The sequence below is a fragment of the Prionailurus viverrinus genome, chromosome B2 (assembly GCF_022837055.1).
Source record: "Prionailurus viverrinus isolate Anna chromosome B2, UM_Priviv_1.0, whole genome shotgun sequence".
NCBI classification, from domain to species: Eukaryota; Metazoa; Chordata; class Mammalia; order Carnivora; family Felidae; genus Prionailurus; species Prionailurus viverrinus.
In genome coordinates this window covers 95,243,211-95,267,755 of record NC_062565.1, presented here as the reverse complement: position 1 = coordinate 95,267,755, position 24,545 = coordinate 95,243,211, and the positions used below count along the sequence as shown (strand labels likewise).

Here is a 24,545-nt window from a genome sequence, read left to right as displayed (position 1 = left end):
TTAGTCCCAGGAAAGAAATGTGTGCAGCTAAAAATTGGGGCCTTTTTTTTTTGAAGAAACAGGAGAATAGATATTGAGGAACAAGTAGCAGTCTGTCACACAAGACAAAATAGGCCCTCAGCATAAATTTTTGGTCTGGACCCTGAGACCAAGGAACCTAAACGCCACCTGCTGGCCAGGTACCTAAATCTCGGGGTCAGGATTCGAAAAACAAAGACTTTTGAAAAGGGTCCATATTCAAATGTAATTATGGACAGCAGAAATTACGCTCTACAAAGAGAGAAGCACCCTTTAAAGATGCTCTTCTCCCAGGAAGAAAGACCTTTAATATTGCTTCCAGAACATGAGTATATGTACTTCCTGAACTCTGGTCTTGACTCTAGCACAACTGTAACGCAAGGGGAGATAAGACTCTTGGGAATTAGAATCAAGATGAAGTGTCAGGGGTTATCTCTGTGGCAGGATGAGGAAGCTAGGTAAGCTGGGGGCCAGATGACTCTCCAGAGGTTTGACTCCGTGCTAGCATCATCTTTTTGACTGGGAAAACCAAATCCTAACCATCCTCCTATGAAGGATGTGGGCACAAGCCATCCTTGTAGGACCTGCTCAGTAGGACCTGCACGTCACAGATCAGCCTTTGGGGAGGAGTCAAGTCTCTAATTTCATAGCTGCCTCTTTGCTTTTTCTAAGTGGTCTGTTCTTCCACTAATGTGTTTTGGGCTGTGGACAAAGTTGTATGCCTTTCAATTGCATTTACATTAGGGTTCATATAATTGAGACCTCTCATTTTAGAGATGAGGAAACTAAAAGTCAATGTGTTTGAACAAAAGTAACACCGTAAATAATTGACAGAGCTGAGACTAGAAGGCAGAACTCCACAACTGTGCTAATCTGCACATTTTGTTATCAGGATAAATTAGGTGCACTCTCTGTAGCTCGATTGTTGTTGTTGGGTTTTTTTTTTTTTTTTTGGTTTTTTTTGCAACTAAAATAGACTAAAAGGTTTCTAAATTCCTATGCCCCCTTACCTCTAAAAGTATGTTTCTACATCATGTAAGTATCCAGCGACTACTTTGTAGACTCTTGTGGCACGGGTTGAACAATAAAAATACTCTCTATGTAAAAGGGAAGACACTAAGGGCCCATAAATATATGTTTAAAATCACTTATAAATATTACAGTTTATCTTAATGTTCACTTCTAATCTCTCACTGCATGTTAATTGACATTCTAATTTCCTTATCTATTTGTATCATATATATATATAAATATATATATAATGTATATACACATATACATACATACATACATACATACATTTGTATTTTAATCTGAGGAGTTTTATGTAAGTCTTAAATGTTGCTCACCATACTGCAGCTTGAAACTCCATTTAAAGTATGTTCTAAAGTGCAATAAAACTTGAAGTGTGTATGGTTTTGCTTTTGTCCTCTTATCTCTGCTGGACTTCCCCCAAGATCTTATTCAGGGTTGGCCCTAATGCCAGCAACTGGCATCAGGTTGCTTCTAACTCAAATTCAGAAGAATATGCTCAGATTTCCTTTGGACACGCTAGCCCAGGACCTTTGCTTCTTGTGCAGTGAACCTGGAAAGACACTTCTATGCCCAAAGCAGATGACCTTCTCAGTTTTTTTCCTTAGACAAGTACATTTATTCCAGTGTCTGTCCATTATATCTGCCTTCTTAATTGGTGAAGCTAGATTAAAAATTAATAGAGGATTAGGTGGATGTCTAGAAACTGGAACCTGAAAATTGCTTTGATTTTCTTTGCATTGAGAAGGCTCCATAGAAGAGAGTTGGAGTAATCTTTCTCCTGCTTTTCTGTGACAGTATCACTTCTAAACCCCAGGGGTATGTCTTTATGTAGGCTGCCACTTAGACAAGTGTTCTTTGGCTTCCTGCTGTGCTCTGTCTTTTAGGCAGATGGGGAGAAGAGAACATAGGAGCTTACGGTGGTCTCTCCACGTGCTACACAGTTCTTCCCTCCCCTCCCCTTTGCCTGCATCACACTGATGGCTGGTGGATGATAGAGTGAGTAAAAATAAACCTGGCACTGCAGATATTCTATTATCTCCCCGGAGGAAAAACCATTATGGCCTAACTTCACTGGTCCACAAAGAAGGAGGACATTTTCCATTTCCCCAAGTATAACTTTTTGATTGGGGTCAAGTATCAACCTAAGTTTAGAGAAGTAGACTTGATCATTCCCCACTCACTCCCAGGGCTGACTGAATTTAAGTGGTAGATTAGAAATGTTATAATAGTGGTAAACGTGATGGCAGAATATTGCCAGTTGGAAGGCATTGTGAGAGTACTAAACAGAGACACACATTCCTGGTCATTGTGTCAAGTGTGAGCTCCTCTACCCAACTCTTAATGCCCTCCTTCATCCATCCCTGCTAAGGTGCTGCCTCACCAAGTCCTCTTCCCAAATACTCAGCACCATCAAGGCTCAACTCCAAACCAAGTCCTTGACCACCATATGTACTTCCTCCGCTTGGCTCTTTCCTCTGTGCTCCATTGTGGCACTGCTCATTTTCTTTACTCCACTGTCTGAAATTCTACACGTTTTGAGTACTCAGCTAAGTCCCAACTTCTATAGAAGCTTCTCTTCTTGTCCCTGCCCTTGGAAGCTCAGTCTAAAGCAAAAAACAGGGAGAGGGGATATTCAGCTGTTACTTGGAAATATAGCACGGATGTGTACACACACTATACCAGGCTGTATGCCCGTGTTCTCAGCACATCTCATTTCTTCAGAGAATCAGTACTCTCGTGATGTCTGTTTTCAGGATGAAGAGCCTGCAGTGTAGGGAAGTTAGATGAGTTCTCCCTAATCATAGAGTGGCGTAGCTGGAACTTAATCTCTGGTCTCCAGTGCTGCAATGCTCCTAAACAGGGTACTCCCTGCCCTGAGAAGCTGGGCTGGCTTCATCACCATACTGTCCCAGTTCCAGCAGTTGAGCCCCCTGAGGTAGGCAGTCCTGGGTCTCACACAGGAATTGATATAAAATGCTGGGGCTTGGGGCGCCTGGGTGGCGCAGTCGGTTAAGCGTCCGACTTCAGCCAGGTCACGATCTCGCAGTCCGTGAGTTCGAGCCCCGCATCGGGCTCTGGGCTGATGGCTCAGAGCCTGGAGCCTGTTTCCGATTCTGTGTCTCCCTCTCTCTCTGCCCCTCCCCCGTTCATGCTCTGTCTCTCTCTGTCCCAAAAATAAATAAATGTTGAAAAAAAAATTAAAAAAAAAAAATGCTGGGGCTTTATAAAGATCCCAGAGAAACCTTGTCATTTACCTTGGTTAATGTCTCAAAAGAAGGAAATGTAAATTGTCTACTCAAGCTGTATTGATAAGTACAGCCAATATAAATTCTTAACACATTGAAAATCATCTGCTAGTTGGTTCTGCTGAGTTAAGTAACAGCAGACACCTGTGTCCTCCCTGCCTCCAGCGGCATTTGTTTGTATACATGTATATGTATCTGAGTAGATGTAAATATTAATGTGCGTGCAAACATATTTTTAAACAGAGAATATGCTCTTTGATCCCACATCAGGTAGTGGGTAATTCTGAAATTGACACTCAAAACAGAAAACCATTTAGGGTGCAAGTAAAAGTCACTGTGTGTGCGCTGCCTTCATCAGGACCGTGGAGCCTTCCATGTTTTGCATAGGATATTTCTAGTTCAGCTTCAAAGTTTAATGTGCACATAGCTAATTTAAATATTTGGAAAAGAACAGAGAAGAGTATAAATACTCTAAACTGTGGTTGGCACATTGCTTGAGAATCTGCAGATTTGACTGTTGAAGTGCCAACTTTGAACCATTGTTCAGAATCTTCGGAGATAGGAGGGGCCATGAGTGTCGGGTGTTGCCGGCATGACCTCTACTCCCCTGCCTGGACTTTGCCTCCTCCTCCAAGTACATCTTCAGCTTCCGATGGGTGTCTTCCTCGCCCACCATCAGAAATTTGTCAGCACTGGTGTGGGAGGTGGGATGGGAAAGAGAACCACTCTCATTCATCCAGTCTGTGTGTTATTAAGAACTTAATCTGTGCCAGGCATTGTGTTAAACACTAGGAATGTGGCAGTGACCTGGAGAGCTGTGGTCTTTGCCCCTCTGAGGAGTGCAGGCAAAAAAAAAAAAAAAAAAGAAGAAAGAAAGAAACCCAAGTGAACAGAAAATAAATGTGAAAATTTTAACTTGGGGGAAGAGCCATGAGCAAAATAAATAAGGATTGCTGCCAGGAATGACGGAGGGGCCCAGTGTGAATCAAGTGGTCAACCAAAGTGCCCTTGAGGTAAGGACAGTGGAAACGTAAAGGCTACATAGGAGGAAACTAACTATGTGAAGTTCGGGTAGAGCAGCCCAGCTGTTAGAGCTAAGAAGACCCTAAGAACAAAGCACTTGGTCTCAGAGAGGACCTGAGAGAAGATACGTGGTAAGAGAGGGGGAGGACAGGGCCTCATGGTCATGTTGGGGTTTGTTGAGGATCCCAGGTGTGGTGGGGGTCCCTGCAGGGTCTTACACTGGAATGTGACCTATTCTGATTTAAGAAAGCCATCTTCCATTTTATGGAGAATAGATCCAAGGGGCAGATGTGGATGCAGAGACTGCTGGAAGACCTCTGTAGCAGTAGACTGGGGGAGGCTTAAGGTGGCCCAGACCAAAGGAGAGACTATGGACGTGGGGAAGAGTGGGTTTGGAAAACATCTGGAAGGTAGAATCAACAGGACACATTCAGGGATTGCACGTGGAGGGGAGAGGGAAAAGGACACATCAAGGATACTCTTAGATTCCGCATCTGAGCAGCAAAAAGTTGTTGGCAGTGGGTCAGGGAGGACACGTTTGGGAGGAAAAATATTTTGGATATGTCAAGTTTGTGGTGCATGTTACATTGTCATCCAGGTGGCAATGTCAAGTGTAGAGTTGGATATTTGAGCCTCATGCTCAAAGGAGAGATCTGAGTTGGAGTTAAAGTGTGGGCATCTTCAGTATAAGGGTGTTGTTTAAATCTGGACAGAATCACATGGAGTAGAGTGAGAGGGGCTCAAGACTGCACCCTGAGGAGCCTCACAGCCAGGGGTTCGCTGCAGGAAGAAGAGCCAGCATGGAGCCCCAGAAGGAGTAGCCAAGGAGGTACATGAAAAACCAGCAAACTTCAGACCAGGGGAGCCAGGAGGTCAAGGAAAGGGTATTAAAAGGAGGCAGTGGCAGACGACACTCAGTGTGGTTGGTCAAATAAGGAAGGAAGAAGAGTTCTTGGATTTGACCAGGTGGATTCATTGGTGATCTTGACAAGGACACTTTCTGGAAGAGTGGGGCAGACTGGTGGCTGAACGGCATGTGTTGAGGAAGAGGGGAGAAGACATGCGTGGTGTTCATTTAATGATTTCTTATGGGTGGGTGTGATTGAGTGATTGGGGGATTAGCTTTGCTTTTCATACATTATCATATTGCATTATTATGCCAATTAGAAGTCTTGTGTTAATGTTGTAATCTGAAAAGCCTTACATATTAAAACTTAAAAAAAATGTTTAAAAAAAAATAATCCCTGTGAGGTTAACTGAACATCTCTTTTAACAACTGTGGTTTCTGGCTTCACACCCTACCCCCTTCATCCTCCTTCAGATTTCTTTTCAGATTTGTCATTTTCTTCCTGTAGAATAGCTTCCTGTAGAATACTGCTGTGCTAAGAAAACAAATCAATCCAAAAAAATCAAATTTTAACTTCATAGGACATTTTAAAGATGGAACCTCCCTTTGTGGCATTGGATTCAGGATCAGGGAGAAGGGAGGAGAGGAGAGGGAAGCGAGGAACCGTGTGTGTAGACGCTCTTGAGACGTTTAATTGCATGGGCTGAGAGGGATGTACGAGGTCAAGGGCCTGTCTTAGGAAGGGGGGAGAAACCAGATTATTCTGGTGTGTGGCTGGTTGGCTCCTGGAGGAGGGAACGACCACAGAGGCCAAGTTCCTTGAGAAGGTGAGCAGGTCCCAAGCCCCGGTGGAAGGCCTGGGCCTTCGTGGAAGCAGGCCCTTCCTTCCCTTTGGGCAGGAAGGGAGAAAGAGGAAGTATCAGAGCCGCAATTCCCAAACACCAGCTCCTCCTTTCTTTCCTTCTGGGAGCCCACTTCAGACCTGAATTCTTCTTACCTATTTTTGGGGGGTTTTTTCCAAATAATTTTTGAGTTTCAACTAAATATTAACAAGTGGTTTTGAACTTTTGAAACATGTGCATTTTTTTTTGTCCTGTACCCAGTGTAGGGGCAGGAAGGCTCTCACATAGCGAGTGTTAGAATTTAGAATTTTCTGCTTCTTACAAATGAGCTCTTTCCTGATTGCTCTTTTCTGTATCAGTCAGGATAGGCTGGGCCATTGCAGGTAACCAGCACCTTCCCAGTCTCAGAGGCCTGATGTCAGAAATCCCACACACTGTCTGCCAGGGCCACCTGCAGGCCCTCTGAGGAGCCTCCCCCACTGAGCATTGGCTGTCCCTGTGACACAGAAGAAAGCGCATCCCAGCCCTGCAGCCCTTTAGCCTTCCTCCACTGCCACGTATCATTGGCCAACAACCACGTGATGGGGACGCACCAGCTTCAGAGGTAGCACAGGGTGATGGCCATCCTCCACGTGCTGGAAGCAGCGAGAATAGCCATGCCCTGGTGACATCACATGTCCCTCCCCGGAGAAGGCAGAGTGGGGCCTTGGAGGAGCACAGAGGTTGCCTCTGCCCCTGGCCCCATCCTTTGACCACAGCACCTGAAATTCTGTCAGTAGAAATCCATTCCATTATTTCTACGCTTTCATTTTTCCAAATATCTTCTTTAAAAATATAAATAGCCATATAAAGCTTAGTGACTCATTACCTTTTTTTCTCCATGGACATTATTTTTTCTAGTGGACTCAAAACGGTAGGACAGTTTGTGTCCTGAAAACACTGTTTTTTAAGTAACGTTTATTATCCTACTTTACTTAATAAAAACACCGTACAGAACTGCCAGCTGAGCTTCCACTTGGCATGAGTTGCTGATAACTCCAGGCTGATGTGTGCAGTCCTGTCCCGCAGGTATGCCCTGCTGATTCTTAGGAGGGCAGGGCGATGCTGCGAGCAGCACCGGGCTCACCGGCCACCAGTGACCCCTGGGCTGCATCCCAGCACGGTAGGCATGGGCCCTGTCTTTATTCTTCTCAGTCTTCCCATCCACTCGCTCCAGCACTTCCATATCCACCTGCCTTTTTGTCCTACCCCTTCAGGCCACCTCCCTCACCCACCCCTATAAGCAGAGATCTTGCTGGAGAGCTGTGTCTTCCTCCCCACCCCCATGACTGTTCTCTCCACATTCACAGCCCATGTCGGGGGGAGAGTACACTGGGGCTAGATCGCCTCTACCACGGTGCTCTTCCATCATTGGAAAAACAGAACTCTTCCCTTGCCGTGACATTTGTGAGTTACAGCCTCCCGTCAACATACTACATGTACTGAGAATGTGTGGTGTGGTCAGTTTGGGGGAATGATTTATGTTGTTCTTGATACATTAGCGGGCAGACTTCATGGCTGGGGTCGGTGTTCTCAGGCAGGGCAGCCAGTTCTGAGATCAGTGGTCCAAAGGAAGAGACGGCTGTTGTTTCATAGGAGAACGTAGCTTCTTAATAAATAGCATTTCCCTTAGGATTATGTTCATCTGCTAGTTGACCAGCCTTGAGTAATGCCCCGCCCCTAGGCTGGCCCCTGTCCTCTCCTGCTCAGCACTCAGCTGCATTCACACTGACCCCCTCACTCTGCCTGGAATGCTCACCCCTACTCCTTCACTTCCCTCCACTGCACAGATCCCAGATCCCTTCTGTTTCCCACCTGTGTAAGATAGCGGCCCTTCCCGATCCCTCTTCCAGCATCCAGCTTTGTCTTTTCATTTATGTGGTCCTTTTTCTTCCCTTCAGAAAGTGGTTTTCCCCACTGCTGTGTCCCCAGAGCCCAGAGCAGAGTAGATACATATAAATACTTGGCAGATAAATAAGAGATGCCTTGATAAGTGATGCACTCTGAAATGATCTAGTTATCACTGCCAGAAACCTACACGAATGGATCATTCCCTGTCTGTAAAATTGCTATCAGACCATCTCCCTCTCCCTTCCAGAGGCAATTGGTCCTGTCTATTCAAAACCAGCAAATAGTGTCAGAAAATGAATGTTTATTACCATTTGCACTTATATGGAATTTTTGTACAATCTAGTCTTTTAAGTGTATTTGGGTCGTGGTCTATGACCAAAGCAGGAAATCATACTACCCCTCCTTTTAGAGCATCAAACTTAATTTTTTTTTATATCTTCCTGGCACACATTGTGTGTGTGTGTGTGTGTGTGTGTGTGTGTGTGTGTGTGTGTGTTTTGTTGTTGTTGTTTTTTGGTTTTTTGTTTGTTTTTTTTTTTTTTTTGCTTGCTTGCAAGTGTCCAGGAAACTTTTAGACAAGCTGAACAATAAAAAAGCAATTCTACTAACATGTAAGTTCAGTTGACCAATTCCTTGCTATGTTTTATGAGGGTTTGTGATCATTACTTTGGATTTTTTTCTTCCTTTGGATTTTTTTTAATTAATGTTTTCAGACTTTGGAAGCTTAATTTTCTCCCTTTGGCTTTTCTAGCATGTTTTCTAAAATAGCCTCTTGTTTCATGCGTTCACTTTCCCTTTCCGTCTTCAGTCCTCAATAGTTTCATTGATTTGTATGTATGGTTCTTGTCCTCATTGTTTGTGTTTCTTGTAATGTATTCCCTTCCTGTGTTTGCCTAAGTGAGGTCCCAAAAGTCCCAGTGCCTCATAGAAGGCAGAGGGTGCCTGAGACAGTGATAGTTCTACTAATACTAATTTAAATAACCTGGAATTTCTAAGCTAGAAGATTGTGTAAATGAAAATAATTATTTCACAGAGATTTATTAAGCTGCTACCTTGTATCCGGGAGTGCTGGCACTATAAGGAACAATAGGATTTACTAGGGGAAATGAGGATGTGATCAAACATTTGTAGCAATTTGATGGTGGGAGAAATTCTGTGAAAGGTGGTCCCAGGTCCAGGGAGAGCCCAGAGGAGGAGGAACATCTAAGACTGCTCCTGGAAGGCTTCCAGGAAAGGAGCTTTGGGCAGACAGGGAAAGGGCACCAGAGGGAGGAGAGCTTGTACAAAAGCAGAGGCACCGCCAGCACCAGGGTTGGAGCCTATTGGCAGGAGATGAGTCTGGAAGTGTAGACAGGTCAAAACTGCCAGGGCCTGGTATGCATCCAAATGGGATGAGATTTTATCCCCTCTACAGCAGGGAGCCCTTGAAAGGGACTATTCTGGACACACATGTGGTATCTGCCAGGTGCTCAGAGAGATAGGGTCAGGAGTCAAGGAGAGTCATGAAGCCTGGCAGTGCTGGCAGTCAGCGAATGCATGGGCACAGCTTGAAACCCCCAGCGGTGTATGTAGAGGGGGAAGAGGACCTAAGGGAGCACAACTTTTAAGGACTAGGGAGGTTGCCAGGAAAGCAGCAGACTGAAGAGGCTGTGAGTGGGGCCACTGAGCCCGGCTGTCTGGGAGTGAGGAGTCTCCTTGCAGCCCTGGGCTTTAGGTGTTAGTAACTAGGCAGTAGAGATCGTGTAAGAACTTCACTAGATGAAAGTTTTTGTCCTCAGTGTGCTGGTTTTGTAGCCAGCTTTTCTATACACACCCCTGATGTTTCATAGTCCTCAAGTTCCCTGTGTGCCATCCTTAATGCTATCATCAGAACAGCAGTGTTCTTTTCCAGATCTTCTAAGAACATGATTCAGTTATTCATCTGAAACTTGCATTTTCCTTCGACTTTGGTATTTCGCTACCTTGATTACAAGTGATAATAAAAAGGTGGCGGGGAGTGGGGGGTGGTGCGCCTGGGTGGCTCAGCTGGTTAAGTGTCGGACCAGCATCTGACTCCTGATTTGGGCTCAGGTCATGATCTTGCCTTTTGGTTCTTTGATCCCTGCATTGGGCTCCGTGCTGACAGTGCAGAGCCTGCTTGTGATTCTCTCTCTCTCTATCTCTCTCTCTCTCTCTCTCTCGCCCCCTTTCCCCCACTCGTGTTCTCTCTCTCAAAATAAATAAACATTAAAAAAATAGACAAAAAGGTATGTGTGTATGTGTATGCATATTTAAAATTATACTATTTCCAAATTTAAAGCATTTTTTTTTTGTTTTTACTATTTGGTTTTTTTTTTTTTCAATATATGAAATTTATTGTCAAATTGGTTTCGATACAACACCCAGTGCTCATCCCAAAAGGTGCCCTCCTCAATACCCATCACCCACCCTCTCCTCCCTCCCACCCCCCATCAACCCTCAGTTTGTTCTCAGTTTTTAAGAGTCTCTTACAAATTTAAAGCATTTTATTTTATTTTTTTTTTTTAATTTTTTTTTTCAACGTTTATTTATTTTTGGGACAGAGAGAGACAGAGCATGAACGGGGGAGGGGCAGAGAGAGAGGGAGGCACAGAATCGGAAACAGGCTCCAGGCTCTGAGCTGTCAGCACAGAGCCCGACGCGGGACTCGAACTCACGGACCGCGAGATCGTGACCTGGCTGAAGTCGGACGCTTAACCGACTGCGCCACCCAGGCGCCCTAAAGCATTTTAAAAATGCTGTCTTTCTGTCATGACACTGCTGGGATGAACAAGGTGGAGGGAGGCATTTCACAGCCATCAAAAAAGAAAAAAAAAATACTATGTACGGTTTCACTGCTACGATTTTTGCTACCGATTCTACTGCACAAATCTGAAACATTTCACACAGCAGAGCATAAAATGTAAATCAAAGAAGTTATGCCTGTAATTTTGCAACAGGATTTCTGAACCTTGTGATTGGTGTTCATTTGCTCCCCTTCCTCTCTTTTTGCCCCCTGGTGAGTTGCCTCCAGCAGCTGTTTGTGATGCCCCTGGAGGCCTCTCCTTGCGTTGCACGTGTTCTCACTGACCACCTCTTTGCAGCCTGCCTTCACCAGCAGGGGCCCGTTTCTGGCTCCATGTTTCCCGGTGTGGGGGAGTGAAATGCACTGAGGTGCTCATGAGCTTCTTAAGGATTGTTCTGTAAGCGACTTGAAATCCTCTGTGATAGGTTTTTCTTGCCTCTTGCTCACCAGAGGGGTTTATTTTGGTGATTTGCATTTGCATTGTCTGAGAGACGCTAGATAGAAGCAGAGCAGCATAATAGCTGCACTGGAAGTGTCCAACACACACTCACATAAATGTCTTTATGCCAGAGAATTGTACTTCCAAATTCACCTCTTTAGTATTCCAGTCATTCATTTTTCTGCAGTGCAATGATTTTGTGTGCATTTGCTCCTCACAGTGTTCGGCTGTATCTCACTTGCCCCTTGGATACCTACAGACGAGAGAATGGCAATTGGACAGTTGTGCCTGCTTCCTGGTTCTGGGGCTTTTGTCAGGACTGCCCTTAATCCAGGGCCACTCTCGGCCGTGTACAGCTCTGTTCCAGCACCCCCCCCCCCCCCCCGCCACGAAATGCTTGATTGCACAAACACTGCTCTTTCCTCCTCACTAACATCTGTCTGTCTTTCCTAGTCCACCCTTTTAAGGAAGGCATGCTGAGCTACCAGCCACAGACCCTTAAAGCTCTGTGGTTCTCTTCTATTTCTGAACATTCTAGCCGGAATTTGTCTTGTCAGCATTTTGCCTGTTAACTTTGTTTTCCTAAGGCAATAAAATAAATAGGTGGTCCACTCTAGTTTTGAGTTAATGAGAATTCGAAATTGATTTCATGTATTCTTCCAGGGTTTTTATGACACAGGTGCAGTCCCATGCAGTAAATGACCATAACTAAACGGTTTCAGAGCCATGAAGCCCACCCGCCCTCGCATTGCTGAATTAACAGATTAACAGCTACACATAAAGAAAATGTCAGGTGTTAAATATTTTTCATTAGTAATACGTTGGAAATTTGTGACCTCATACAGGCTTATATAGTCTCTTGAGCGCCCCAACCAGAGTTCATTTGTATTTTATTACTTTTCAGCTTATAAGCATTTTGACACCAAACTCTTGACTGCTTTATTTGTAAGGATTTTTATTTCAATATCTGCCATTTAAAATACTTTTTGGTGTGTTGTTTGAAGCATAGTGTCCAGTGTGAGCATTTTTCTTTGTGCATTCATCCAGCACTTGTCTCCGGGCTCACTCTCTTTCAGGCACCGTGCTAGCTGTAGAGAGGTAACAGACCCACAGGGGCACATGAGGGCACAGCAGCAGTGCCACACAGGATTCGGGAGGGGTCCCTGGAGGGGAACCAGGGGATTTGCTGATCCTTTATTTATAGTGGCTAAGAGCATAGAGTCTGGAGTCAGCCGGCCCAGATGCAAATCCTGACTCTGTCACTTACAAGATATATGATCTGAACTAGCTACTTCTCTTGGTCTGAGTGACGACCCCCCTCCCCCCAAAAAAGGGAGTATTCATGGTATAGACCTCATTAAATGAGGGAATATTTATAAACTCTTACAGTAGTGCTTGGTTCAGGGTTAGACTTGCTTAAATGTTTTAAATCAAGTAAAATAAATAACATCTATTTTGACTGAAGTAAGGGCTAAAGAAAATTCTGTTGTGAAAAATGCAGAAACTAACTGGCAGGCACTTTAGTATTTGTTTTTAAAAGTATAGAACTTGGGGCACCTGGGTGGCTCAGTCGGTTAAGCATCCGACTTCGGCTCAGGTAACGATCTCACTGTTCGTGAGTTCGAGCCCCGCGTCAGGCTCTGTGCTTACTGCTCAGAGCCTGGAGCCTGTTTCAGATTCTGTGTCTCCCTCTCTCTCTGACCCTCCCCCGTTCATGCTGTGTCTCTCCCTGTCTCAAAAATAAATAAAAAAACGTTAACAAAAAATTAAAAAAAAAAAAAAATAAAAAAAAATAAAAGTATAGAACTTCAGGGGCGCCTGGGTGGCTCAGTCGGTTAAGCGGCCGACTTCGGCTCAGGTCACGATCTCGCTGTCCGTGAGTTCGAGCCCCGCGTCGGGCTCTGTGCTGACAGCTCAGAGCCTGGAGCCTGTTTCCGATTCTGTGTCTCCCTCTCTCTCTGCCCCTCCCCTGTTCATGCTCTGTCTCTCTCTGTCTCAAAAATAAATAAACATTTAAAAAAAAATTTTTTTTTTTTTAAATAAAAGTATAGAACTTTAGATGATAGTCTGTATGGAAATTTATGAGCCCTGGGTTCTATCTCCAGTGCATTGGCTAACTTATTCCCTGTGTTTTTAGTTATTCTGCTGTTGCAGGTAAGGAGGAACTTTGTAACAACAAGAGAGGCTCGGGAAGTGAAATAAGCTGCCATTTGTGCTCTTGTAAATTTCTTTCTTACCACTAGAAATAGCCAAGCAGAGGCTGAACCTGCCTGAGATGTAGCTTTGGGGATGCCTACATTAGGTAGGAGCGTGAGAGGGGGGTCAAATAAGGGAATTCCTAAGAGCCAGTGAAATTTTTTTTTCAGTTGTGCTTTAGTCTGTAAACCCTTGCAACTTTGGGCATCTGGAGATGTGCCAACTTTGGGCACTTTCGGTGGAGAGGACAGTTTCAGTTGGGAAGGATTCAGAAAGGTTGAAGCCAGAGGGTGGAGAGATTTAATATCTGGTCTAAAACATGAAAGTCATTTTATAGAGGATGGGGGTGTGTTGCATGTTTTGAGTAGGGGAGTGACCAAGATTAAAAGGAAGGTTCTCACTCTTTTTTTTTTTAATCTCAGGGAGATTAATCTGGTAACAAGTGCCCAAAGACTGGAAGTGGGAGTCCTGTTAGGAGACAGGCAGGCAGGGATAAGATAGTGTGCTAGAGGCATCCAGGATACCTTTTGAGGCTTAGGAACTGAGGTGAGCTGGTATAGGTTTTGGGGGGATCAGAAAGAGTGTTTGATATGCAATTCTAACCCATTTATTCATTCAGCAAATGTTCATTGAATGCAAGCGGTGCAGAGCTCCTAACCCCTGGTGATGGAGTCCTCATGCTGTTTTCATAAAGAACAAAACAAACACATGTGCATTTGACGTGCAGCCTAAATGCCACCGTAGTAAGCCTCATTACCGGCAATTTATGCATTCTGTGAGAGCACCCGCAGAAACAATGCCTGTTACAAAAACAGAGGCTGCTTTCTCTGAACCTGTGCATGCAGTAGGTCCTTCACATTTATGAAAAGGTCTGATTGTGTTTGCAGTGACCACAAAGAGGTCAGATCAGTGGAGCTGAAGGTGGCTAGTATGTTTGTGGTCAAGCCATATTTATTCATCATAGCCCAGAATGCCTCTAAACTCCAGACAGACTTCAAAGTACCACGATCTACTTGTGCCACTGTCTTTCTTTCCTTGTGTTCAGAATCTTCCAGTTTCTATTTCACTTCTTGCTCCATAGTTTGAGACTGGGAGTGGGCTTATTGTTCCAAAGAACAGATGGCCAGCCTTTGAGAGCTGAATGCATTTTTGCAGAGATTATCAGTATTGCACTTAGCACATTGTTGGTGCTCAAGAAATGTACCAAAAGCTAAAATAGGTTTTGAAATAGACTGATGTTGCTACTGTGGAGGTCCCCCATGGGAGTTTTTAAATCTCCAGTGTTAGAAAAATGTCTACCCATCCTTCGAAAAGCAAACAAAAAGGACCTGGAATAGAAATTTCCTTTTATATTTTCTGCCCAAAGGTGACTCTTCCCCGCTTCTCCAACATTAAATGCCTGGAAAATAGATAGGATTACAACCTTCTAATGCCAGGCGGGTATTTTTAGCCTAAGCACAGTACAGAAATGAGCAGTGCCCCCTCGAAACCCTGGGAAGCCCTTCCTATACTCATCTTACAAGGTAATGGAGGCACAAAGATGGCCTTCTGCTCAATTCTTTGGGAAATGGAATGTCTTGATCCCTGTTTGCCTTGACCATGATATTTCTGAGCAGTTCTGCTCCTTGTCACATGTATTTGCCACACTTAGCACAGGCCACACAAGTGGCCTCTGTCAACTCTGATAAAAAGGGAAGCTCAGCACCCTTTTATGAACATTCTCCTTTTAACCTGTCAGGCCCTAAAATTAGGAAGGAGCTGCTATCACGGTACATTTTTCTCTCTGAAGGGCCCGCCCTCTGCAGTTTACTTTTCCTCTGTCGTCTCTGAGCACGTCCCTTTACTGGTGATCCTGAGAGCCCTGGCACTTGTCTCAGATAGCACCAGATCTGAACTAGAACAAATGTGGGTTGAAGATTGTTTTCAGAAGCTTAAGTGGTTGCCCATGTTTGAATGTCTCAGCAAAATTGATTTTATTACCAAAGGTATTCATTTCAAGAAAAGTGATCGTTTTAGTGGAGATGGCTAGTCTTTTCATAACTGATGTTTTCTTGAAGAACAGTAATGTTTCCTTGATTTGTTTATGTGTCCTTGCTCCACTTTTTTTTAAAGGAAAATGTTTTTATTTCATCTTTTCAAAAACCATCTCTTAACTACACATTAAGACAACTGGGCATGTATTCAGTGACCATCATCTCATGCCTAAGCATGCTTCCAGAGTGATACTACTTTATATTTGGTGGCGCCTCTGGAAAGTCATACTTGACAATAAAGGGTAGTCATTTCTGGTGTTTTGTTTTGTTTTGTTACTATATACTTTATATAAGTAGAAACCCTTTGTCTCTTTTCTTCAGTAGTTTTTTTAATTTAAAGAATTCAACTTGAGAATCTGTGAGATCTTATCTGTTAAATAATCATTCATTAGAATATGGGCTTAAATATACAGAATGGGAATCTGCTTTAAATTTAATTGATTGCTTAGAAGGTTGGGGTTGCTTTCTTTAGGATTGTCATAAGCATTTTTTGTGTTTCATTTGTGAAGTTAATTGTATCTGTTACACTTTTAAAAATATCATTGAAACTGAATTATTTTAGTAGAATGACATTGCAGATACACTGAGATTTTTATTATTTTAGTAATCTGCCTTCAAGATGGTAACACTGATGACTGCTTGGAGAAGGATTATCTTTCCAAGAAGACCTTTTTTGCTTTAAAAAATAGTAAATATTAGAACCTCTGTATCTGAAATGTGGCTTTTGACATGCTTGAATGAGTCTCCTTTTCAAGAGGGTAACAAAAACAGAAAAGCCAATAAATCACAGTATCTCTGGCAGAATATTTGTCCCCTGGATTCCCTAGAGACTGGTGATCATTGTCTTGAGAGGAAAAAAAATCTATTAAATCAGTGCCAAAGCTTCTAACATTTGCAAAATATTAGATAGTTTACACCCAATAAAGATATTTACAAGGAAGTGATAACACAGTGAATTACTTTGTGATAAGAGTAGGAAAAAAACCTGGACCAGGGACTTAGGAGAGCATGGTGGTAATTTTCCATAAACTGGCAGCGTTACCTTGGCAGGTATCTTATCTTCATGGACCTCAGGTTTGTCATTCATATGATAAGAGAGGGTGACCAGCTTATGAGGTCCCAGAGTGACAGTCTCTCCTTGGATCTAAAACATTGCAGATCTCCAGAATTTGGGATTATCTTATTAACTCCCCGGGGCTGAGAAAGAACTGATACCAGCTTTTTTTTAACCAAGTGGCACAGTCTTGGGACTGCTCAGAAAAGACCCGTCACTGTCCTCTATCGACAAACAGCGCAGGCTTCACAGAGAATGTAGACCTTCATTGCCTTGTTGTGCTGAATGTTCTTGGTTCAAGATGTGGAGTAACATTATTACACTGCTGTGAGAGTCTCCAAAATGAGGCATTTAAGTTTTCAAGGGGAGAGAAATAAAATTAAGGAGGGAAGCTTTCTTAATCTAGTGTTTGAGCAACCTTTGGCTGGCTCACTAATGTTTAGAACTAACTGACTTTGAATGGCTGCCGTGATGTTTATTTTGGCTTTGAATGGATGTCATGATGTTTATTTTGACTTGTGCTGTCCCTGATGAAGGTTTCATGTGGCCACATGCTTAAGTAGACCCTCTTATGAGATCTCCCAGGAGCTTCTTCGGTGGTACTTGCAGTCTGTTAAGGGGAAGTGTGTGCCCAAGGACAGACCCTGTTACATTGGTGCCGCGGGCTTCTTGTGGAACTGGCTCTATTGCACAACCTATTTGCTCTGCTGCTGACAGGAAGAAGGGAAGGCAGGGCCCATCAGCTTCACATGACGAGCCATTACCGTTGGATGATAGAGAGACTTTCTCTGTTACTCAAGTAGCCGCCTGTTAGATCTTGTGTGAGCACTTTGTTTTCCTGTCCATTAAGGATTCCATAAGAGCCCTGGCATTCCATTGAAGGGCTGTGCCCACAGTGGACACTCAAAAACAATGGATGTGTATTGCCAGCGCCCTCTCATTTGGTTACAAGTATGAGGGGTGAAAAAAGTAAGTCGTTTTGCTTTTTAACTTGAACCTAAGTATTGTCATGGCAATAGGCTATTAAATAATCGAAGAATTACACATGGATTTAAACTTTGGCAGTTGTGGGGCACCTGGGTGGCTCAGTCGGTTAAGCGTCCGACTTCGGCTCAGGTCATGATCTCGCGGCTCGTGAGTTTGAGCCCCGCGTCGGGCTCTGTGCTGACAGCTCAGAGCGTGGAGCCTGTTTCAGGTTCTGTGTCTCCCTCTCTCTCTCTCTCTCTCTGACCCTCCCCCATTCATCCTCTGTCTCTCTCTGTCTCAAAAGTAAATAAACGTTAAAAAAAAATTTTTTTACAAAAAAATAAACTTTGGCAGTTGTCTACTCATAAGGCACTAATGGCTTTTGTACATATATGTATATATTACATTCTAATTTTTGTATGTTACTGATAGTAGTGTCAGGTTCTATTCCTACCACAGTGCCACTTTAGCAAATGAGAGGCGTCAGGGAGACAGTTGGTTTTGAGGCTAGTGCTGTATGGAACCCTGAGCAGGTCCACCAGTACAAATGGTGGAGGGGAGGCCTGGCTGTGGGAACTGAAAGGACTGAGAGGTCCTTGGCACAAACAAGACCAGATTCTGAGTTGGCAGTCGAGTGGCTGAAAAGAGAGAGAAATGAGAGAGCACTGTTACTAACCAAAATAAAAGAACCCCAAGGAAGTACATCCCACGTATTTATTCCATTTATTCCATTGTTGATGAGAGAAAAAGAATAGTCTGAATATCCATCAGTGAGGAAGTGATTAAATGTATTTGTGTACATTTATATGAAATACTAGGCTGCCATTTTTGTTTTGTTTTTCATTTTTTGTGGTTTCTTTTAATGAGGCAAGTCTGGGTGCTTTAAGGTGGAAAGCATTCCATGATATCTTGCTAAGTGAGGAGAGGAGGAGTACACTGTAGGCCAATGTTAGCCTGATTCTGTGTATCGCCATATAACAATAACCCGAATATGTGTGAATAGATGTGTCTCTATAAGCCTATGAAAAACTTGTGAAGGTTACGCACCACCGAGGCAGAGGTGAAGGTAGAGGGGCAAGGAGAAAGATAGAAACGTTCGCTGATGCCCTTTAAGGGTGGTGGTGGAGACAAGAGTGAATGAGGTTGGAAGGCGTGAGCTGGGGGTGTGGGTTACTGTGGAGATGATTGATCAGGAAGGAAGAGGGAAATGGAAATTTAGCTCTAGGGGCACATAGGGCAATGCAAAAGGTTTTCGTTTTGTGTTACATAGGATAGGAGAAGTCGGAGTGTGTTTGCATGCCAAGGAAAGGGAGAAAATACAAAAAGAAAACATTGTGGTAGTCAGAAGTGTGGTGGGGGGTTGTAAAGGACTGGAATCTCTCTCTGGAGTTTCAGAGGGTGAGTGAAGTTGCAGAAGGTTTTTTAAGAACTCCAAGCAGATGGCCTCTATGACGACAGGCAAGACAAAGAGTAGGGGATGCAAATGGGTGGTGTTGGGAATGGAAGAAAATGGAAAGTGTTGGGAACAGCTACTCTGGAGTTGATTTAGGCACAAAAAAAGGGTATAAGGAGGACATTTAGGAAAAGACATAGGGAGGAAAAGAAGGAAGGAGAAGCAAGGAACTCGTTTAGGGGAAGGGGAAAAAAAAGACCTAAAGCATAAGTTCAGAGCCCATGACTTCAGGTATTACTGATTTGCAGCAAAGTGAGTGGACATTTTCTGAGTGCCAGCAGCTCGGAGAAGGAGAAGGGATCCAGGGGGGTTAGGTTAGCATTAGAGGATTTCAGGCATAGTGACACCACGAGGGCTGCTAAGGGTCTCAAGTTGGGCGAGAAAGCCCAAGTGAAGCTGACAAAGCAAGAGAATATAAGGGACTGAATGTTGTAATAAGAGTTGGAAAAAAAAAAAAAAAACAGATACCCCAGGAGTAAGGGAGGGAAGGAGGTGGTGGAAAAACAAGTTGGAGTCACACAGGGGGAACATCAGAGTTCCTTGCAGAGAGTCTCAGGTTCTGAGGGCAAAGACAGAGCCAGGTGATGGGTGTTTGCACTGCCTGTTGGTTTGTCTCCATGCACCTCGAGTCCCATGAGGGAAGAAGTTAGCCAGGTCTTGTCCAGTGCCTGGCACGTAACGGACACACAGCAAACATCTGAACAAGTGGCCAGCGTGGCATGGAAGCTAAGGTATCTGTAAGGACAGGATGCCGGATGGGTCCTCAGTTGCACTGTGAAAGTCACTAAAGAAAATCGCACGAAAACGAGGGGGAAGAGAAATATAGCCTTCCATATTGAATTGTCAAGGATGGTGGGGACACACCTGGTTTTAGTTGACACAGTTGACAAGGAGAGAGGGGGTGATAAAAGTAAAATGTGTGACTAGCTTTTGAGCCCTGATCCACCTGTGCCAGAATAGGTAGGAGACCTGCTAAATCTGCAGGTTTCAGCGCTCCACCCCAGACCTATGGAGTCAGAATTTCTGGGAATGCAGTTTGGGGAACTGCATATTTAACATGTTTGTCATAGATGCTGAGGCCCACCCACTAAGACTGGGTTTGAGAAGTAAATGGAAATAAGGAGTCTGCCAGCTTCTCCTCCTATCCAAGCAAATCCAGAGCAGTGGAAAAGACAACCCCAAAGCATCTTAAAAGTTTTTGAAGGAAGTGGCTTTAAGAGGAAATCAGTTTCAGTTAAGTCAAAGAAGTACAAAGCATATGATGGAAAATGGCAGGGCTGTTTTTAATGACTGTTTCTAAAATGTTCACATGGATTCATTCCATGGTTATGAAGAGACTCAAGATTCCATTTGCCCTTTTATTGAAGAGTCAGGTTAAGGTTTATTATCAATTTCCGTTCCATAAACAAATGGCATAGAACACTGCTCTGTGTGTGTGTGTGTGTGTGTGTGTGTGTGTGTGTAGAGATGTGATAAAATCTGTATACACGCATATCTATATGGTGTGTATATTTATTTCAAGTCGGAAATAGCCTTCTTGTAAGGAGTTTTCTTGAAGGTGATTTTACTGTAATCATCTCACAGTGCCCTTTCACTTTTGGACAGCGTTCAAAATGTTGTTATTTTAACATCCGAATGACACAGACTTAAGCTTGGATATATTTTTGCAACTACGGCCCGAAGGGGACTCTGTGCTTCTGATGGTATCTTCTAAAAGGATTCCTTTGTCCTGGAGCCAGACAGGGGAGACTTGCAGGTGTTGGAGATGTACAGGCGGCCACAAGAAGGGTGGTACCAGAGCAGCCAAACTGTCACAGAGCAACAAGATGGGAACTCTAAGAACAGAAGGAGAGTCAGCTTAGTGGGGACTAGAGGGCCATCAGCCCTGCTGACTGGGTGAAGAGTGGGGTTCAGACGAGGGTATAGCCTGAGGACGGGTGAGCTGGATTGGAGAGAGATCAGGGGTTTGAGGATAGGTGTAAATTGGAGGGAATGCTATTTTTGAACAGATGACTCATTTAAGGTAGAATCACGTGACACACTGGTGGCTCAGTCAGTTAAGTGTCCAACTCTTGATTTCAGCTGAGGTCATGATCTCACAGTTCGTGGGATCAAGCCCTACATCAGCCTCTGTGCTGACAGCAGGGATCCTGCTTGGGATTCTCTCTCCCCCTCCCCTGCTCTTTCTCTCTCTCTCTCAAAATAAATAAACTTTTTTAAAGAAAAAAAAAAAGAATCGTGCGAGACACTTTGTTCCCCTGCTCCAAATTCTCCTCAAGTCTGAGCTGAAGGCCCTACACTTGAGTTCATTAGCCCCAGCCAGTGACTTGGAACTTGCTCCTCTTACTGTGCATTTACTTGTAGCACCCACAGAGTTACACTCTATTAGAGGCTGCTAACTGGCCTCTAACAACTTTAAATTAAAGTGTGCCCCTTTTGATAATTCTGAACCCTGCAGAGTATTGTCCATGATTCCTAAACTCTCAAATTTACGTCTCAGTATTTGTCTCCGAAGTCAAAAACAAATGCTTCTTTATTTGCTATTATTTCTTGGCAGGGTTCCAAAAACTACCAAATTTGCAGGCATTTATGGTGGCCCTGTAGTGCTTTTCTCTAAATCTGCACCCCTACCTCCCAACCCCTGGTTGATTTCCAAGGACTTTGTGGCAACTTCCTACAATAGAACTACCTTAAAAAGCTTTGGATAAAATATGGCTCCAAGCCACAGAGCGCAAAGGCTTATGTCCTTGAGTGTACCATGGAAGGTCAGCAAGACGTTTCTGAACTGGAACACTTTCCAGGTGTCATTTGGGGTAAACACACCATGTTTGCCCAAACAGAAAGCTGTTTACAGGTTTTCTGTCTGGAAGAAGCCATTATCAGCTTTTGGTGGCTTATCAGTTATTCTGTGGCTTATCACTTGACTAGCAGTCAATGTTCTCTTCCTTATGCTTCTTCTCTTACTCCTTTTATCCAAGAAGTAATGAATATAGAAATGTTGACTGAACTTGCCCAAGGTTGCCCAGACTCTGGCAAGTTTGATGAGCCTTAATTAAGAATGCTGGAGGAAATGTCTTTAACCAGGAATGATAGGATTTCTTTATCGTTGTTGTTCTACACTGGAACCTAATATATGCTTTGTAGTTGCTAACAGTTACTTAATATCTTAACACAGAAGAAATGAAGAGTTGTCTTAACATGTAGAGAGGAAGTTGAATATGAAATTTGTTTCCAGAAAAGTTTCCCCAAATTGAATCGTTTGGTAGGATGGCCAGATCTGACTTTTCCGGTGCTGGGAGGGTGACAAGGAGTAGAGAACTGAATGCCTGTTCTCTTCCGTGGACCATGCAGTAGGCACAGTGGCCCCATCAGGGGCTGAAGAGCTGAGGCCAGGGGATAATAAATGGCTCACCCAAGGTCACCTGGTTAGATAGTTGTGGAATAAGAATTCAAGTTCAGGTGTCCCTACTTTCAGACACTTGACTCCACACTATCTCCATAAAAACTGAAAGATGCTTCACCACTAAATAGCCAGTGAATGGTACTGGATATCCATTGTGCTCCTCTCTATCTTCAAGAGAGAATTCACTACCTGCACGTTTTTCCATTTAAAAGCATGCAGGTGTTTGTTGACTAACTTCTACTAAATCTACTCTACTTTCTTTTGTTCTAGATTTTCTACCCCAGTAAGGATGGTACAAAGATTCCAATGTTCATTGTACATAAAAAGGGCATAAAATTGGATGGCTCTCATCCTGCTTTCTTATATGGCTACGGCGGCTTCAACATATCTATCACACCCAACTACAGGTAAGCACGGGATACTCTTGGAACTTCAGCGTATATTTAATCCTCACCATAGAGTGGGAAGAGACCAGAGACTAGACTATTAACTCATTTTTAAAGTATATTTAACTGTATATTTCTTGCTTGTTTTTGTGGAGGAGCAGGGTTGTGTGTTAAGTATGTATACTTTGGGTCAGGAATTTCAGGATCGTTTACAAGCTAATTTTATGTCTTCAGTGAACGGGTTGTTTGAGAACTAGATGCTGAGGCTATATATAGCTGCCAGGCTACAGAAGGTTAGCATCAACTGAGGTCTTACAGAAAGGAAGCTTGTACCTTCAGTGTTTATCATTTGCTGTCACGCCACTGTCCTCAGTATTCTTTTCAGAGGGAATGTTTTTTCAGCTAATGATTATATTTTTCAGCAGCACAGAGTCTTAAAATAGACCATCTTAACATTCTACCACAGTATATTTTCTGTATATTCTGTTACTTCATTTTAAACTGTTCGGTTTATGTGATGATTTACCAACAAGTATTGTTCAAGGGGGGAAAATCTGCATTGGTACATTTGCTATTATTTAAACATCTTCTGTCAGTTATTTGCAAACTTGATTTCAGTATCCGATTCACAGTATAAAACGGAGTTTGTGGTGAACATTTTTGGTAAAAATGAGGAGTCTCCTACCAGCAAGACCAGCTTTAAGCCAACTTCTAAATAGAGCCTCATAGGAAATCTGGTCATATTCAGGAAGAAATGTATGGACAGGTGACTACCAGGACATAAATTCAGAGTAGATTCAAATAGCTGCCCAAAATTTGAAGACAAGGAAACTGTTACTTTGTTTTGAGCCTTTGACAGCTAAGTACTTAGGACTTGATCAAGTATGAAACACGGTCCCTGCCCTGAAATACTTGATATTATGAACTGCCTTGGATATCTGCTTAAAGAGTTTGATTTTATCCTTTTGTTAGTGAGAAGCTGATGAAGTTGTAAAATCATCATGTAGACCAATATTTTCAGAGGATTTGTGAGGCATCATTACGTGAATAAAATGAAGGGAAGCCAGTCAGATGAGTGGAGTAATGGTTGCTCTTCATTCACTGTCCAGCGACAGTGCTATTTCTACATCCTGCAAGCCGCCTCCGCACCAACCATTGTTCTAGGCAGGGCCTGAGCTACAGGTGGGCTGCCATGTCATTGTGTGCCCCTCTTTATCACTCAAAGTGATGAAATCCAAGCTTCAGTGAACAAGTCAGAGATTTGCACCCTGAGCCTCGCTTCCCTTAGTCGCTACAGTGGGACTTAGATAGAGACAACATGGATTTCTCCGCTGATCTGTTGTAGCTAAAACTGCTTATCTTCGTTCATTTGTACAAATAGTTATTAACCCTGCTCTTTGGGGATTTGAGAGATGAATAAGGGAGGGTCCCTGTACCATTTTTATCCCAGGACCCAGCAGATAGGCTGGGAGCTTCCGTAGAGACCATCAAGGGTGCATGAAAAATTTTGATGAGAAGACCAAATGATTGGAAATCCATTTGGCCAATCCAGTCGTGTGGTATGACCGCCTCCCCAGACTCCCTTTCTCTGCATCCTCAAGACTCGGGAAATTACCACTCAGGCCATCTGGAGTCCCAGGTTACAGAGACCTGCATTTCCCCAGTTACTAAAAGGGGAGAACGATAAAATTTTCATGAACATTTCTCAAAACACAATTAATTTTAGCTAACAGCAAATAGATGTCATTCAGCACTGTGAGGGTCAGACTGGAAAGAGGAAGAGAAAACAAAATCCAAATTTCCCAAAGGACTTACTTAACTCTTTCTCCTAGCAACTTTATGCTATAGTGTCTTATTTAGTGCTTATTTATAGTGCTTATTTAGTGCTTATTTCCAGAAAACCTTCTCCAG

The 24,545-nt window shown here is 43.4% G+C and overlaps 1 protein-coding gene across 1 annotated transcript in view; it reads left to right on the top strand.

Annotated features, from left to right (window-relative positions):
- Positions 1-24,545, top strand: part of PREP (prolyl endopeptidase) — a 126,216-nt gene that overhangs the window by 90,369 nt on the left and 11,302 nt on the right. The window contains exon 11 of the mRNA XM_047860322.1: positions 22,519-22,655. Coding sequence (XP_047716278.1) covers positions 22,519-22,655 — 137 coding nt within the window. The remainder of the gene's footprint in view (positions 1-22,518; positions 22,656-24,545) is intronic.